The sequence below is a fragment of the Boleophthalmus pectinirostris genome, unplaced genomic scaffold (genome assembly GCF_026225935.1).
Source record: "Boleophthalmus pectinirostris isolate CB_2022bp ecotype Guang Dong unplaced genomic scaffold, ASM2622593v1 HiC_scaffold_5, whole genome shotgun sequence".
NCBI lineage: Eukaryota > Metazoa > Chordata > Actinopteri > Gobiiformes > Gobiidae > Boleophthalmus > Boleophthalmus pectinirostris.
The window spans coordinates 13,462,062-13,475,177 of NW_026571404.1; the positions used below are offsets into that span (position 1 = coordinate 13,462,062).

General features: G+C 36.2%; 1 protein-coding gene across 1 annotated transcript in view; it reads left to right on the plus strand.

Moving 5' to 3' along the window:
• The window catches only part of sgpl1 (sphingosine-1-phosphate lyase 1), a 30,176-nt gene that overhangs the window by 5,083 nt on the left and 11,977 nt on the right, over positions 1-13,116 (plus strand). Inside the window, 6 exon segments of the mRNA XM_020927055.2 lie at positions 5,229-5,394; positions 8,298-8,365; positions 9,805-9,952; positions 10,514-10,593; positions 12,403-12,531; positions 12,621-12,709. Coding sequence (XP_020782714.1) covers positions 5,229-5,394; positions 8,298-8,365; positions 9,805-9,952; positions 10,514-10,593; positions 12,403-12,531; positions 12,621-12,709 — 680 coding nt within the window.

A 13,116-nucleotide genomic window follows, 5' to 3' on the forward strand; every position in this document is an offset into this window, starting at 1 on the left:
TAATTCGAAGTTCAGCTGAACTGCTTTTACATTGTGGAGTCTTTGTGGAGTCCATGTAAATGTTGTGAGCTGAGAGACTTGGCTGTTTCCCACCCGGCTGGTCTGGACTAACCTGTATGTTATTCAAACAGGCTGAGCAGCATTGAAGCTCAGGGGGCAGTTCAAACCAGGATCCTCATATCTCCTTTCATACACATACTGTTCATTTCTGCTTCTGGACCCTTTGGTGAAGCTTATCCTTCATGCATATTAAAATATACAGTAACATTTGTAAGTCAAATTTCAGTGTTAAGATAATTGTGTTCCACCTTGTGATGATCTGTGGCAGTAAAGGAAGTAATCCACTGTGTTTTTAAACTCCACACATCTTCACTAGAATCATTTGGATGATTTCAGCACTGGAACTGACCATTTCTACTAAACTTGACTTGAAAACTACTGCTTCATGACATCACAAGTTGGAACAGAGCATTTTGAGCTGTGGAGATGTAGACAGACTAATAATAAAGTGTTACTCAAACATGTGTGAATGAAACAAAACACAATCGTCAATTTTGCGTAATATAGGACCTTTAATAATTATTCACAATCATTGAAATCCTTAACTTTAAAACGTTACTATTAGGGCTGATACCATTACTTAAAAACATTGTGACAAAAACGGCTGCATTATTATTAAATAATAAACAATAAACAATTTCTGATTTTGATCAACAATACAGTTAATTTGTAAATACTCTTTAGAAACCTTCAGTCACCATATCTTAACTTTTATTTGGCATTTGGACTGTAGATTTAATTGAAATGACCTCAAATAAAAAAATAGCTCAAGTTGTGTTAGTAGTTGTGTTTATATTGACGTGAATGTGAACAGAATCATATTATAAAAACTTTAATTATAATTCTAATCTCAACATGTGTCCAAAAAATATGAATTACATTGTTTTCATAAATCGTGCAGCAATCCTCAGAGCACACAAGGAGCCAGAGGATGGACAGTGGTACAAAAAAATCGCAATGACTGGGAAATGAAGTTACATGTGCGTAAACAGTGATTAAATCTTTTCATGAGTTGGCAATAGGAAAGATGTGGTTTTGTTCAGCCTTCCTGGTATTGCATTGAAATGAGTGTATAATCTGGTTAATCTTCAATGCTTACATTGTAGTGAACAATAAAGTATTGTTGAAACTGTGATATTTTCCCGCTGTGGGCCGTCCCATTTACTGACAGCAAGAGATTTCTCACCCCTAGAAAAAAATATGCCCTTCTTGAACGGGCAAGCAGATGCCACTAATGTCTCTGCACAGCAGTATTTTTGTGATTTTATCTTATGGGGTTTTAGTTCTTTTATCCTGCACTATGCACATTTGTCACTCAGTGTACATATGTGAATGAATGAGGTGACTCAATGCCAGCCAAAATTTACTTTCATAATTCTTATTTACACAATACGCTATTTATTCTGTCAAGTTTTTATTTTTAGTTTTAAACAAATTCATGTTTATTGTCACATAATATTTTTATATCATATGATTTAAAAACTTTTCCATAGTTCACTTAATGCAAAATAATTACAAATATTGATTTATCTTAGATTAAAAAAAACTCTTTTTACTACATACAACTCGCTGGTAATGCCCTACATTACCTGCTGTATTGAGATTTGGGGCAATACATAATACAAATCCAGTCGTTATCTTGCAAAAAAGGCAATAAGAGCAATCACATTATCAGTTTACAATGAATCAACCAATGCATTATTTATAAACCTTCAAACTCTGAAATTTTACAGTTTAGGTGACCTTTACACTTTGAAAATCATCTCTTGTCAAAATCATTACAGAATATGTTCCAAATCCGAAAGAGCCAATATGAGCTCAGAGGTACGGCCACGTTTATCAAAAAGAAAATCAGAACAAACATTATGAAATTTTGTACATTTGTTAAAGGAGTAGAGCTCTGGAACAACTGTACAGAAAACCTAAAACTGTGCACCACTCTCTTCCATTTTATAAAGAAGTTTAAATGTTTAACTCTGGGCAGATACATGAATTATGATGCTTAGTTTGTGCTAGTACTTTGTTGTACTGTTACTGATTTGTTTGTTTCCTCTTGCTGTATTTATGAATATGAACTGGTTCAAAATGATGCTCTGATAAAGGAAAAAAAGAGTAGACCTAATAAGCTCAAGCTTTAGCCTACACCTTTTCGGTTTGTGTATGTTAAATATGACTGTCTGTGGAATAATGTCAGAATAAACCTGTGACTGAAATCAACCAAATAATAGAATAGTACAATAATTCAGACTTGCTGTGTGCAGGCAGAGCATCCTAATCATTCACCGCAATGAGTTGGTAAGTGCTTTTCACAACTTTCAAAAAACAGATGTAGACATAATTTGCCCTCAAGAGCTCTATTTACAATATCTCCAGTACTGGGGCAAGACATATTCTGCTTAAATACAAATTAATTACATTTAAAATAAAAATGACAATAGCAGATTTTTTTTTTATGTATGTATGTATTTTTGTAATGACAACAATACTAGGACATCATAGTATTTGCTGCATACAGTTGGCTCAATTGGCTTTCACAACAATATGAGGAAACATCTATAAAGGGATACATACTCGTGCTTTGTTGTAACCGAAAACACAGGAAGCGATAAATAAAAAAGTCTAGACAATGACCACATCACTATTCAACACCTGATTTCACTTCTCATATATATGCCAGCTACAAGTCCTAAAAAATCGCTTATGTAGCAGTAAAAAAATATGTGTTATGTGCACGGCTCGTTAGGCAATACTGTCATGATTCATCTATACATTGCACAACCATCGCCCCTGTTATGCTCTGTAGTTACTTAAGGCATTATCTATTGAACCTTCTGCACCTTTTCTTGTAATTCTGCACATCCCACTGCGTCATGAACTCACCATGACAAAAGATAAAGAACAATCTTAGAATGTGTAAGAGATAAAGCGAACAGAATTATGAAACTAACGAAAGTCGAGTTGAAAGGTATGAGCCAAGATTCAATTCGAAGCTCACCAACAGCATGTAAAAGATATAAATCAGTATACATTTCCATAACGTGTTGTGTTAAGCAGGACTGTCAAAAGTATCGAAAATCAGATACTAATCAAAGTATCAAAACTAGATACTCATTTGAGCAGGTATCAATACTAAAAAGTCACATTCACAGGCCAGAAATGAACCTCTCATGACACACAGATATAAGACTGCATGGTAATAAGAAAGTACTATGATTTAACATGTTGAAAGTTAAATTCTATTGTCTAAAGAAGAGTGTTTTTTTTATTTATTTTTTTATCATAGTCGTAGAGTCTGTATTCAGTATCAAGCCTTTTCTTTACGATCTGAAACTAGATGGAATTTGGGCAAGCAGATGTGGGTCATATTGACATAATTAAACTTTTGTGATTTCTAAAACTAATTACTCCACCTGCGTCAGAGATAATATTGACAGCGTAACTCTATTTTAAGCCCGTCTCTCCCCTTTGTCTGTTGTGGTTTATTACAAAACCTCCCACGTTTTGCACAGTTAGGGAGGGGCCAGTGATAGTGGGTTGGTCTCTGACAGAGATCTGGAAACTGGGATGGGACTTTGAGTTTGGAGTAAAAACGTCTACGGATGTTAGCAACGATGTCTTCTGATGTAAGTAGTGTCATTTAAAACAAAATAGGGGTATTAAAATAGATGGGGAGTTTAGTTAATTGGATTAGACTTAAGATCTTGTTCATCTTTGTTATAACTCTGTAACTAGTTTTTATTAGGAGTGTAACGATATCCAAGTCTCACTATACGATATCGTCACAGTATGAACCTCACGGTACGGTATTTATTGCGATATTTTGTGAAGGCTAAAAAAACTGTTAACATGCTACTTTTTCCTCTTAAAATGCCTTGACAGGACTTAATCCAAAGAACTAAAACTTAAAAGTGCTTAGAACTGTTATTTCTTCATGTAATCTACACTGAAATGGAGCAAAGGATCATGGTCTTTGTAGTTCCCTCTGTCTTTTTTTTTTTAGCTATTGCTGCACCATAACTCTTAATTTAAGCAAAGAGACTTGTAACTCAATATATTGTGATGGTCCATGATATTATTGTGAGAACTTTGACGATATGATATCACAATATTTCGGTTATTGTTACACCCCTAGTTTTTATATTTCTTCCCTTGTTTCTTATGATGTACTGAAAATATTATAATATTTTATAGGTCCTATATTACGCAAAATTGACTTATGAACTTTAAGCTTCTCAAAAACATACCCAGAGTTGTGTTTTGTTTCATTCACACATGTTTGAGTGACACTTTATTAGGTCTGTCTACATCTCCAAAGCTCATAATGCTCTTTTCCACACTGGGATGTCATGATGACGCAGTAGTTTTCAAGTTAACAGCTACATTTTCCCTTTTGTTCAGCAGAGATTGGCAATTCCAAGGCTGAAATGATCCAGATGACTCTAGTGAAGGTGTACGGAGTTTAAAAACACAGTTAAACACCTCCTGTATTACCCCATGACGTCACAAGGTTGAAGAGAGTGTTTTGTGTTTGAGAGAAGAAATCCTAAATATGCAGGGTTTGCGTGTTGAACATTTGTGAATGAAACAAAACTCAACTCCAGATTGAAATAAGTTCCACAAATTTGTCATATTAACTGTATGGCTAATGGTTTCAATTGACAGTTTTATGTCTTTTTGAGTAACACCACCACTTTTTGCCTTGATAGTTAAAGAAGAGCTAGTAATTTCTTAATGCTGGCATACAAGACATTGAACTTTGTGCCAGTTTTTCTTTAATGCGGATAAGCCAAGTAATTACAGAGATATTAACCACAAACCAGCTCCAAACATCTCCATTTTGACAGCCACTTAAAAGATAAATTCCACCATAGATTTCTGGTCTGTCTTTCAGCTCAATTTTAACTATGGGTTCAGTTTATAATGTAGTGTTTATCTTGAGCTGTACCAGAGCAAGTATAAGAGTACATAGACTAGTATATGCCCATAGACCACGATGATACCTTCCTGCATAACTGAGGGATTATACAAATATATGGGAATATAAAAGAAAGTGCTACAACTTAATGTTGAAAATCATATTCTATACAGAAAGAAACATGAGAATCTGCATTGACTTTCCTTAGTATCGAAATCAAGTTTGATATTAATCCTGCCTGTGCTGTGTCCAGAGTGCCTTGGAGGTGTACTGGGAGATGGTGCTGCTGTATTTGGAGGAGGCACGTCGACAGGTGAACTCCGGCTGCAGTGAACTGGAGCCCTGGCAGATCATTGGAGCAACCGTCATCACAACAATAGGAGCCGTGTGGGTCAAAGGATTCCTCTTCCAACAAGAAAGTAAATAGTTTAATCAAGTTAAATAATAAGATTTAAGTTGGAAAAATAACTAAAACTGCTTGGTATGTGAATGGGAAATCAAGTGCTTATAACATCGTACAGTCCATGGGCACGTTTGTTGTAAAGTCTGTGGCTGCGTTCTAATAGCCAGGCTGGCGCCACCTAGTGCCTCCACTGAATTTCATTTCTCCCCAGCAACTAGGTCAGGAATCAGAATACACTAGATGGTTTACAAGAACCTCGGATGTGCAAGTTCGAGCAGTGGCCAATCAGCGAAAAGTCACACATATTCTGTGTTGGCAACGATTCCCCGAGGTTGAGGATTTAAAGCCGGAACAAAGAGAATGTTTGGTGAATTTTATCAAGGGGAAAGATGTTATTGCCCTTCTTCCTACGGGATTTGGGAATAGTTTAATATACCAGTTAGCCCCGTCAGCGGCGCATTACATACGTCACGACCAAATAGCAGCAATAAAGATAAAAAAGTACCTGGCTACCATCGAGTGAACGAATACTAATGCTGCGAGTTCAGACAGTTCCTACGAAGTGAAACCGGCAGATGAATCAGGCTAGAGTTCTAAGGCTGTGCAATTAATTTAATTTTGATCGCGATTTCGATTTGTGTGTCAACTGATCTTGAAACTCATATAATCGTGTTGACGCGATTAAAGCTTAACAAAGTCTTTTTTTATGTAAATAACTATATTTATTTTACTTTTTAAATATAGAGATTGTAGAACAGCTGGATATATAGTTTATTTTGGATACATTTATGTTTTTCTATGCCTTATTTCATGTTTAAAGTATATTTTATTCATTTTATGTTTTATACATCGCAAAACTGCTCTAAAGTGCGTATTTTGTATAAATTGATCAATAACTAAGTTTTTTTTTAAAGAGAAATGCTGAGGAAATGCTTTGTGTAATTAAAAAATAATCGTTTGAATAATCATGATTTCACTATTGATCAAAAATAATCGTGATAGTGATTTTTTTCCATAATCAAACAGCCCTACTGCGTTCACACTTCTACATTCATCATATAAAAGTTGGGACTTAACTAGGACTAAACTCAAATCTATACCTGAACTTGACCAAGACTAAATCAAGACTAGAACAGGACCAAATCGAGTCCACGCTAGTACTCGGTCCTAACTTGAACGCATTTTAGTCTAAGTTTGTGTTAACTATTGCATGAAATCTCACATGAATAAACCAAACTCAAGCTGATGTAGGTTTAACTTGACATTCATTTCTTTAAAGTCACATGGTACATTGGGTCAACAATGGTTAGAACATTTGTCCACCAGACCAGAAGTCAGTCGAAGGATTGATTCCAACTGGGACCAGTACGTATTGTCGTTGTGTCCTCGGGCAAGACACTTCATCCCCCTCACCTGTGATGAAAGTGGAACATGAATGAGTATTAGTGGTGGTCAGATGGGCAGTAGAGGCCAGTCTCACATAACAGGTGTGAAACAAATGAATAATACAATGCAGATCATCTTTGTGTGTCCAGAAATGCAATATAAATATAAAATAAACACATTATCATTATTACTTTATTTAAAATAAGACAGAAGTGACAAGACAGGCTTATATGAACAATGTGGCACATGTTTTGGATTTTAAGACCACGCACAAAAAGCTAAATAAATTAGTCATAAACGTCAGTCACACCCTTGGGAACCGCAGCAGTGCAGAGTAGGGGATTGTCCAATGAAACATGATCTCAGCAGGTGTTAAAGCCTTTGTCTAGCCTCTGAATACAACACATGCACCAGGAAATTATGACTGAATGTATATTTTCAAGTTGCAGTCTAATCCAAAACACTGCTCTCTTTCATTCTAAGCACGTAGTATGTTTCAATAAATCACTATATTTGACAAAGGACAATCTTTAATTACCTACTCCCATGCAAAACAAATGATGATGATAATAATAATAATAATAGCTGTGGAAAATTACACTAGCCTGATTCATCAGCCGGTTTCACTTCGTAGAAACCGTCTGACCTCACAGCGTTAGAATTCGTTTACTCGACAGTAGGTGGGCACTTTTTATCATTTAACCAATCGCTGCTATTTGGTCATGACTTATGTAATGCGCCGCTAACGAGGCTAACTGGTATATTAAGCTTTTCCCAGTTCCTGTAGGAAGAAGGGACAATAACGTCTTTCCCCTTGATAAAATTCACCAAAGATTCTCTGTTCCGGGTTTAAATCCTCGATCTCTGGAATTGTTGCCAACACAGAATGTTTGCCTCTTCACTGATTGGCTTGTGCCTGAACTCACTTTTCTGGGGTTATTGCGAACCGTTTAGTGTATTTCGATTCCCGACCTAGTCGCTGGAGAGAAATGAAATTGAGTGGAGGCACTAGGTGGCGCCAGCCTGGCTAAAATTACACTGCTGTGCCAAGGACATTTCCAGCTTAATCTTTGTTGTCTGGCCTTGAGTGTTGCCAAAGGACACCACAACAATATGCACTGGAGACACTGTTGCCCCGCTGTAGTGCCCGGTATTCCCAAAAGTCTCATATCCAAGTACTAACAAAGCCCATCCCACCTAGCTTCTAAATTCAGTTGAGATTAGGAATTAACAAAGTGGTGTTTAAAAAAAGAGCGATAGGCTTTATAAAAATTTATCATTTATTATTATTATTATTATTTTAAATCATGACCGCCCTACACGTGACAACTGTTCTAAATACCTGTGTACCTTTTCATCGTGCTTAGTTGATAAAATCTTGTAATGAGTTCTTTTAATGCCTAAGTCTTGGTCATGTGCATCTGATCGTGTCTGTTTTTATGATTATAAACTGGACTCAGCTGCTTTTGAACTTGTGGTTAATACTTTATGCCAGTATTTCACCACAACCCTTCTTCTCTTTGTGGTTCATAGGTCTAACGTCTCGAATCAAGAAGCAATGTTTTCGCCTCATCAGAAAAATACCATTTGTCGGCAGTGCTGTGAGTATAAGTGGTTAGATTGTTCCTGTTTTATTTGGTTCATAAGTGATAGGATTGTGTAGAAAGCTCTGAGTCACTCACAGATGTCAGACAAGAAGGAGGAGGAGGAGGAGGGGGGACCTTTGGCACACTTTAACTTCAGTCTTTGAGCATAACTTTGGGTTACTTCTGGTCATTTTAACACCAACTTTCTGTCATAAAGTGAAATATTTAGTGCTTGTTTTGTGTAACTTTACTTGACCCAGTTCAATCTAGCTGTTATGATTAATGCTAGTCACTTACTTGTGTTTGGGAATGTAGACTGCTTTAAAAAGTCCTTACATGTACAGATTAGTAAATATAGCAAAATTATGCTTTGCTTTCTGGTGTTTGTATCACCTGAATATTTTCTGTAAGTGGCAGATTAGTGGTTGAATTTAAACACACGTTTTAGAGTAAAAGAAAACATCTGTATCTTTTAACGTTGAGGCTTGCCCTAGTTTACACTCATGATTTGGTTCCTGTTAAACTCTGTGGCACTTGGAGATGAAACCCTCTTTTCATGCATGGTCCTGCTTGGAAAACACTGACTGATCCAGGTTTCTGGATAAGTCATCTGATAAAAGTACACAATTTAATTTTTTCTTTCACCAACTTGTCTCTATGAAGATGTTTTTGCTTTGCCTGGAACAGTTGATCCTGCCAAGTTACAGGTCAGATTTATGGACAGTCACAGTAAAAATGCAAATGTTTTTATATAGGTATTTTATTAGCAAAAAAAAAAACACCTCTTGTAATTGAATAAATGCAAAAAATAAGTTTGATGCCATACTGTGATACACTTCAGGCAAAGCATTAGCATCACCATGGTATTATGACCAAATGTGAAGCATCTAAGGATCCACAAAAGTGAAGTGAAATAGCCACATTAATAATATGAGATAGGTAGCAGATGTTTATGTGACTATGGTTTAGGTTGGTTAGCTGGTCGTGAAGTCATGAGCATAGACTGTATTTATGAACTTCTTCTTTTTTTCTTCTTCTTTTTTACAGCCTATTGTCACGACACATTTTTGTTTTTGAAAAACATTATCAAATTAAATCAGTAAGAGATAAGAGATATTTCTAGCAAATATCTCTGGCAAATTCTTATTTTAAATGGCTGTGTGAATAAGTCTACTCAAATTAGATTTTACCTGGCAATCCCTCAAGGCACGACAGTGTTCCCTGGCACTGGTTGAAAATCAGTGGTTTAAGTTAAAGACAGGGTATTTTTTTTTAGCTTTCTACCATGTTATAATATATCAAAAACACACCTGAGGAGGTTTTAGATGTCATTCATTTTCATGCATTTCCAAGTCATTAAAGGGTAACATCATGAGTGTGTTAGGAGTTAACACCCCATAGAAGAAAAAATACCCTCTTTAATGATTTTTTTTTTGTTATTCCCTCCTTCACAGATCCAGAGTCAGTTGAACAAGGCGCTGGATGACATGTCAGAGAGTCTGTGCACACTTAAAGAGGGGATGAGCTACACGCAGCAGCTGCCCTCTAAAGGCCTGTCCCAAAACCAGGTCCTGGACAAAATCAAAGAATACCAGACTCTGAGTAAGTCCTGATCCAGACCTCAGACCCAACACGCTCCAATAACTGCACAGCTGTCCCCCCGCAGAGTCAACATCTGGTTATGTACTTACTGTAAACGCAGGGTAGTCACGGTAACAGCTATTCAAGGACTTTTAGGATGAAGAGACTGGATATAATTCAAAAAATACTGAAATGTACTGCATGGGGAAAGAGCAAAGTACAAATACAGTAGTGTTCAAATAACGAGTGGCAGAAATATGCATAAACTAAAACTAAAAGTATAAACGTAGATGATTAAAAAACATATATTACATACAACAAAATGCAACAGTATAATCAATGTTATGTCCCCAAGAGGTATTGAAAGGCAAGGCAAGTTTATTTCTATAGCACAATTCGTACATAAAGTAATTCATAGTGCTTTAAGTAATACAAGAAGACAACCAACATGTGTGTCTGTCCAGTGTGAACATACAGTAGCTCAGTGATCTACTGTATTGCCCCATAGGTCATCCTGGGTAACTCTGTCTCCTCTGGATCAGCTTTAGTCCAGTGAATAATGGATGCTCTTTCTCTTTGCAGATGAGGTGCAGTGGGAGAAAGGCTGTGTGTCTGGGGCTGTTTACTGGGGCGACGAAACATTAACCAAACTCCTCGTCAAGGTACATCCACCAGGACACTTCAGACACTGCACCATAACCAGACTTGTTTGGATTATTTCAGCTTGCTCACGGCTAAACAGCTATATGGTGACTAATAGGGGTGTAATAATATCCAAGTGTCATGATACGATATCATCATGGTATGAACCTCACCGTACGATATTTATTGTGATATCGTGGGAAAGGTCACGATATAGTGGGGAGGCTCACAATTAGGGATGTAATGATATCCAAATCTCTCATGATATACATCCCATGGTACAATATTTATTGCAATATTTTGTGGAGGCAAACAAAACTGTGAATATGCTAGTTTTTCCTCTTAATATGCCTTGACAAGACTTAATCCAAAAAAATAAGACTTAAAAGTGCTTAGAACTGTTCTTTCTTCTTGTAGTCTACACTGAAATGGAGCAAAGGATCATGGTCTATGTAGTTCCCTCTATCTTTTTTTAGCTAATGCTGCTCTTAATTTAAGCAAAGAGACTTGTAATTCAATATATTGTGATGTCCATGATATTATTGTGAAAACTTTGATGATACAATATCACGATATTTCGGCTATTGTTACATCCCTAATGACTAATCAGCAGAAGACCTATAATTTTACTTTATCTGTTTATGAAAATGTTATTAAAATTATGAAAGCAATTTGCAGAGTTTTATAAGTTTTAAACTTAAACGTGGCTCTGACTTAAAACGTCAAAATGTAAAAGATAAGAATACTAGTTGCCATGTAGCTTGTTAGTCTCTGTGATGTCTTTGAACTCTTAATATTTAAACACAAGTCTGTGGGGAAAAGGAATGGAAAATGTATTTCCGGAGCCCGAGCACACAGTCCCTGTTGAACTCCATTAACTATTCTGTAATGATAGTGCCTCATTTGCTTGACTTTAGAGTGCAACAGCATAGAACGATTCTTTGCTTGTAACTCTGTTTTTTGTATACTCTGAAGGCTAATTTACTTGTACTTGTTTTACCATATAAGTTTTAGAACACCCTAATTTTTCCAGTTACTTATTGCAATTCAAGTTGTGTAAGCCTAATGAACAGCTTGAAATGGTACAAAAGTAAGTACTGAACAGCCAGAGGTTTAAAAAAAAAAGTTAAAAGATAACAAAACACAAGTCCAAGCTCTGCCAAAACTACCTCAGGAAAAAAGAACAAGATGGTAAACTTGAAAACATGGAGTGTAAAGCACAGTCTCCAGACTTAAACCCCATCGAGCTGGTTTAGGATGAACTGGACAGAAGAGTGAAAGCCGAGCAAACTACAAGTGACACACATTTATGGGAACTTCTGCAACAGACTTGGGAAGAACTTTCTGAAGAATATTTGATTTCTATTGTAAAAAGAACAAGTCACGCATGTGTTCAGCTGTTATATCTGCCAAAGGTGGACAGTTTCATGAATTAAAAGTTTAGAATACATTTTGGTCAACAGTAAACAATGAAAAACTGGAAAAGTGCGGTGTTCTAAAACGTTTGACCGGTAGTGTACATACATACATACATACATACATACATACATACATACATACATACATACATACATAATAGTTTAAGTAAAGCTGCACATATTTCAGCTTCATGTTTCAGTTAATGCACAGTTGTTTACAAAGTACACTCTCAAATGTAGTCGTAAAACTTTTTTTTCAGCATTATGCAAACCATTTTAAACTAGATTTTAAACATCCAATATTACACATTATCCAGGGTTTAAAATTTAGCATCTTAATGGGGCCTGGCTAATAAAAAATGATGTAAGATAACTAAAACGTGCATGATTTACCTTCTTTTGTCTGTACAGGTTTATGGGGATTTTGCGTGGAGTAACCCGCTGCACCCGGACATCTTCCCGGGTGTTAGAAAGATGGAGGCTGAAGTAGTGAGAATGTCATGCTCTCTGTTTCATGGTGGACCCAGTTCCTGCGGCGCGGTTAGTCTTAAATACATACAAAACACATAAAAAACACATGATAAATGTAGCAGACTCTGTGATTGTTGGTGCTTTGATGCCTTTTGCAGGTGACCTCAGGGGGAACAGAGAGTATACTGATGGCCTGTAAAGCGTACAGAGACATGGCCTATGAACGAGGAGTCAAATATCCTGAAATGTAAGACACATTCATTTTTCTTTCAGTCTGATTTTGATCATATACAGTAAAGCAGCTACTTCACTTCAACTTTACTTGAAATTCTGACAAAGTATCTCTGAGAAAATACCTTCTCAAGTGCAAAGTTCAGTGATCAAGTTGTATTTGTATAAATCACCAACTTATAAGTGCACTTTTCTGTTGGGCGTCTGTCACCTGTTTGTTTCTATGGATATGTCTATGATCTGCTTGAAATGTTCCACAGTATGACATTAAACAGCTCTACCTTACTTACTTACTTATTCATTACAGGTGGTTTTACGACTCAAAAATACCTAGAAAAACAGGTATTAATTAAGAAGTTGCCGATACGATACATAACTTGATACAGTGAACTTTCGATTCGATACGATATATTTCAAATCGAT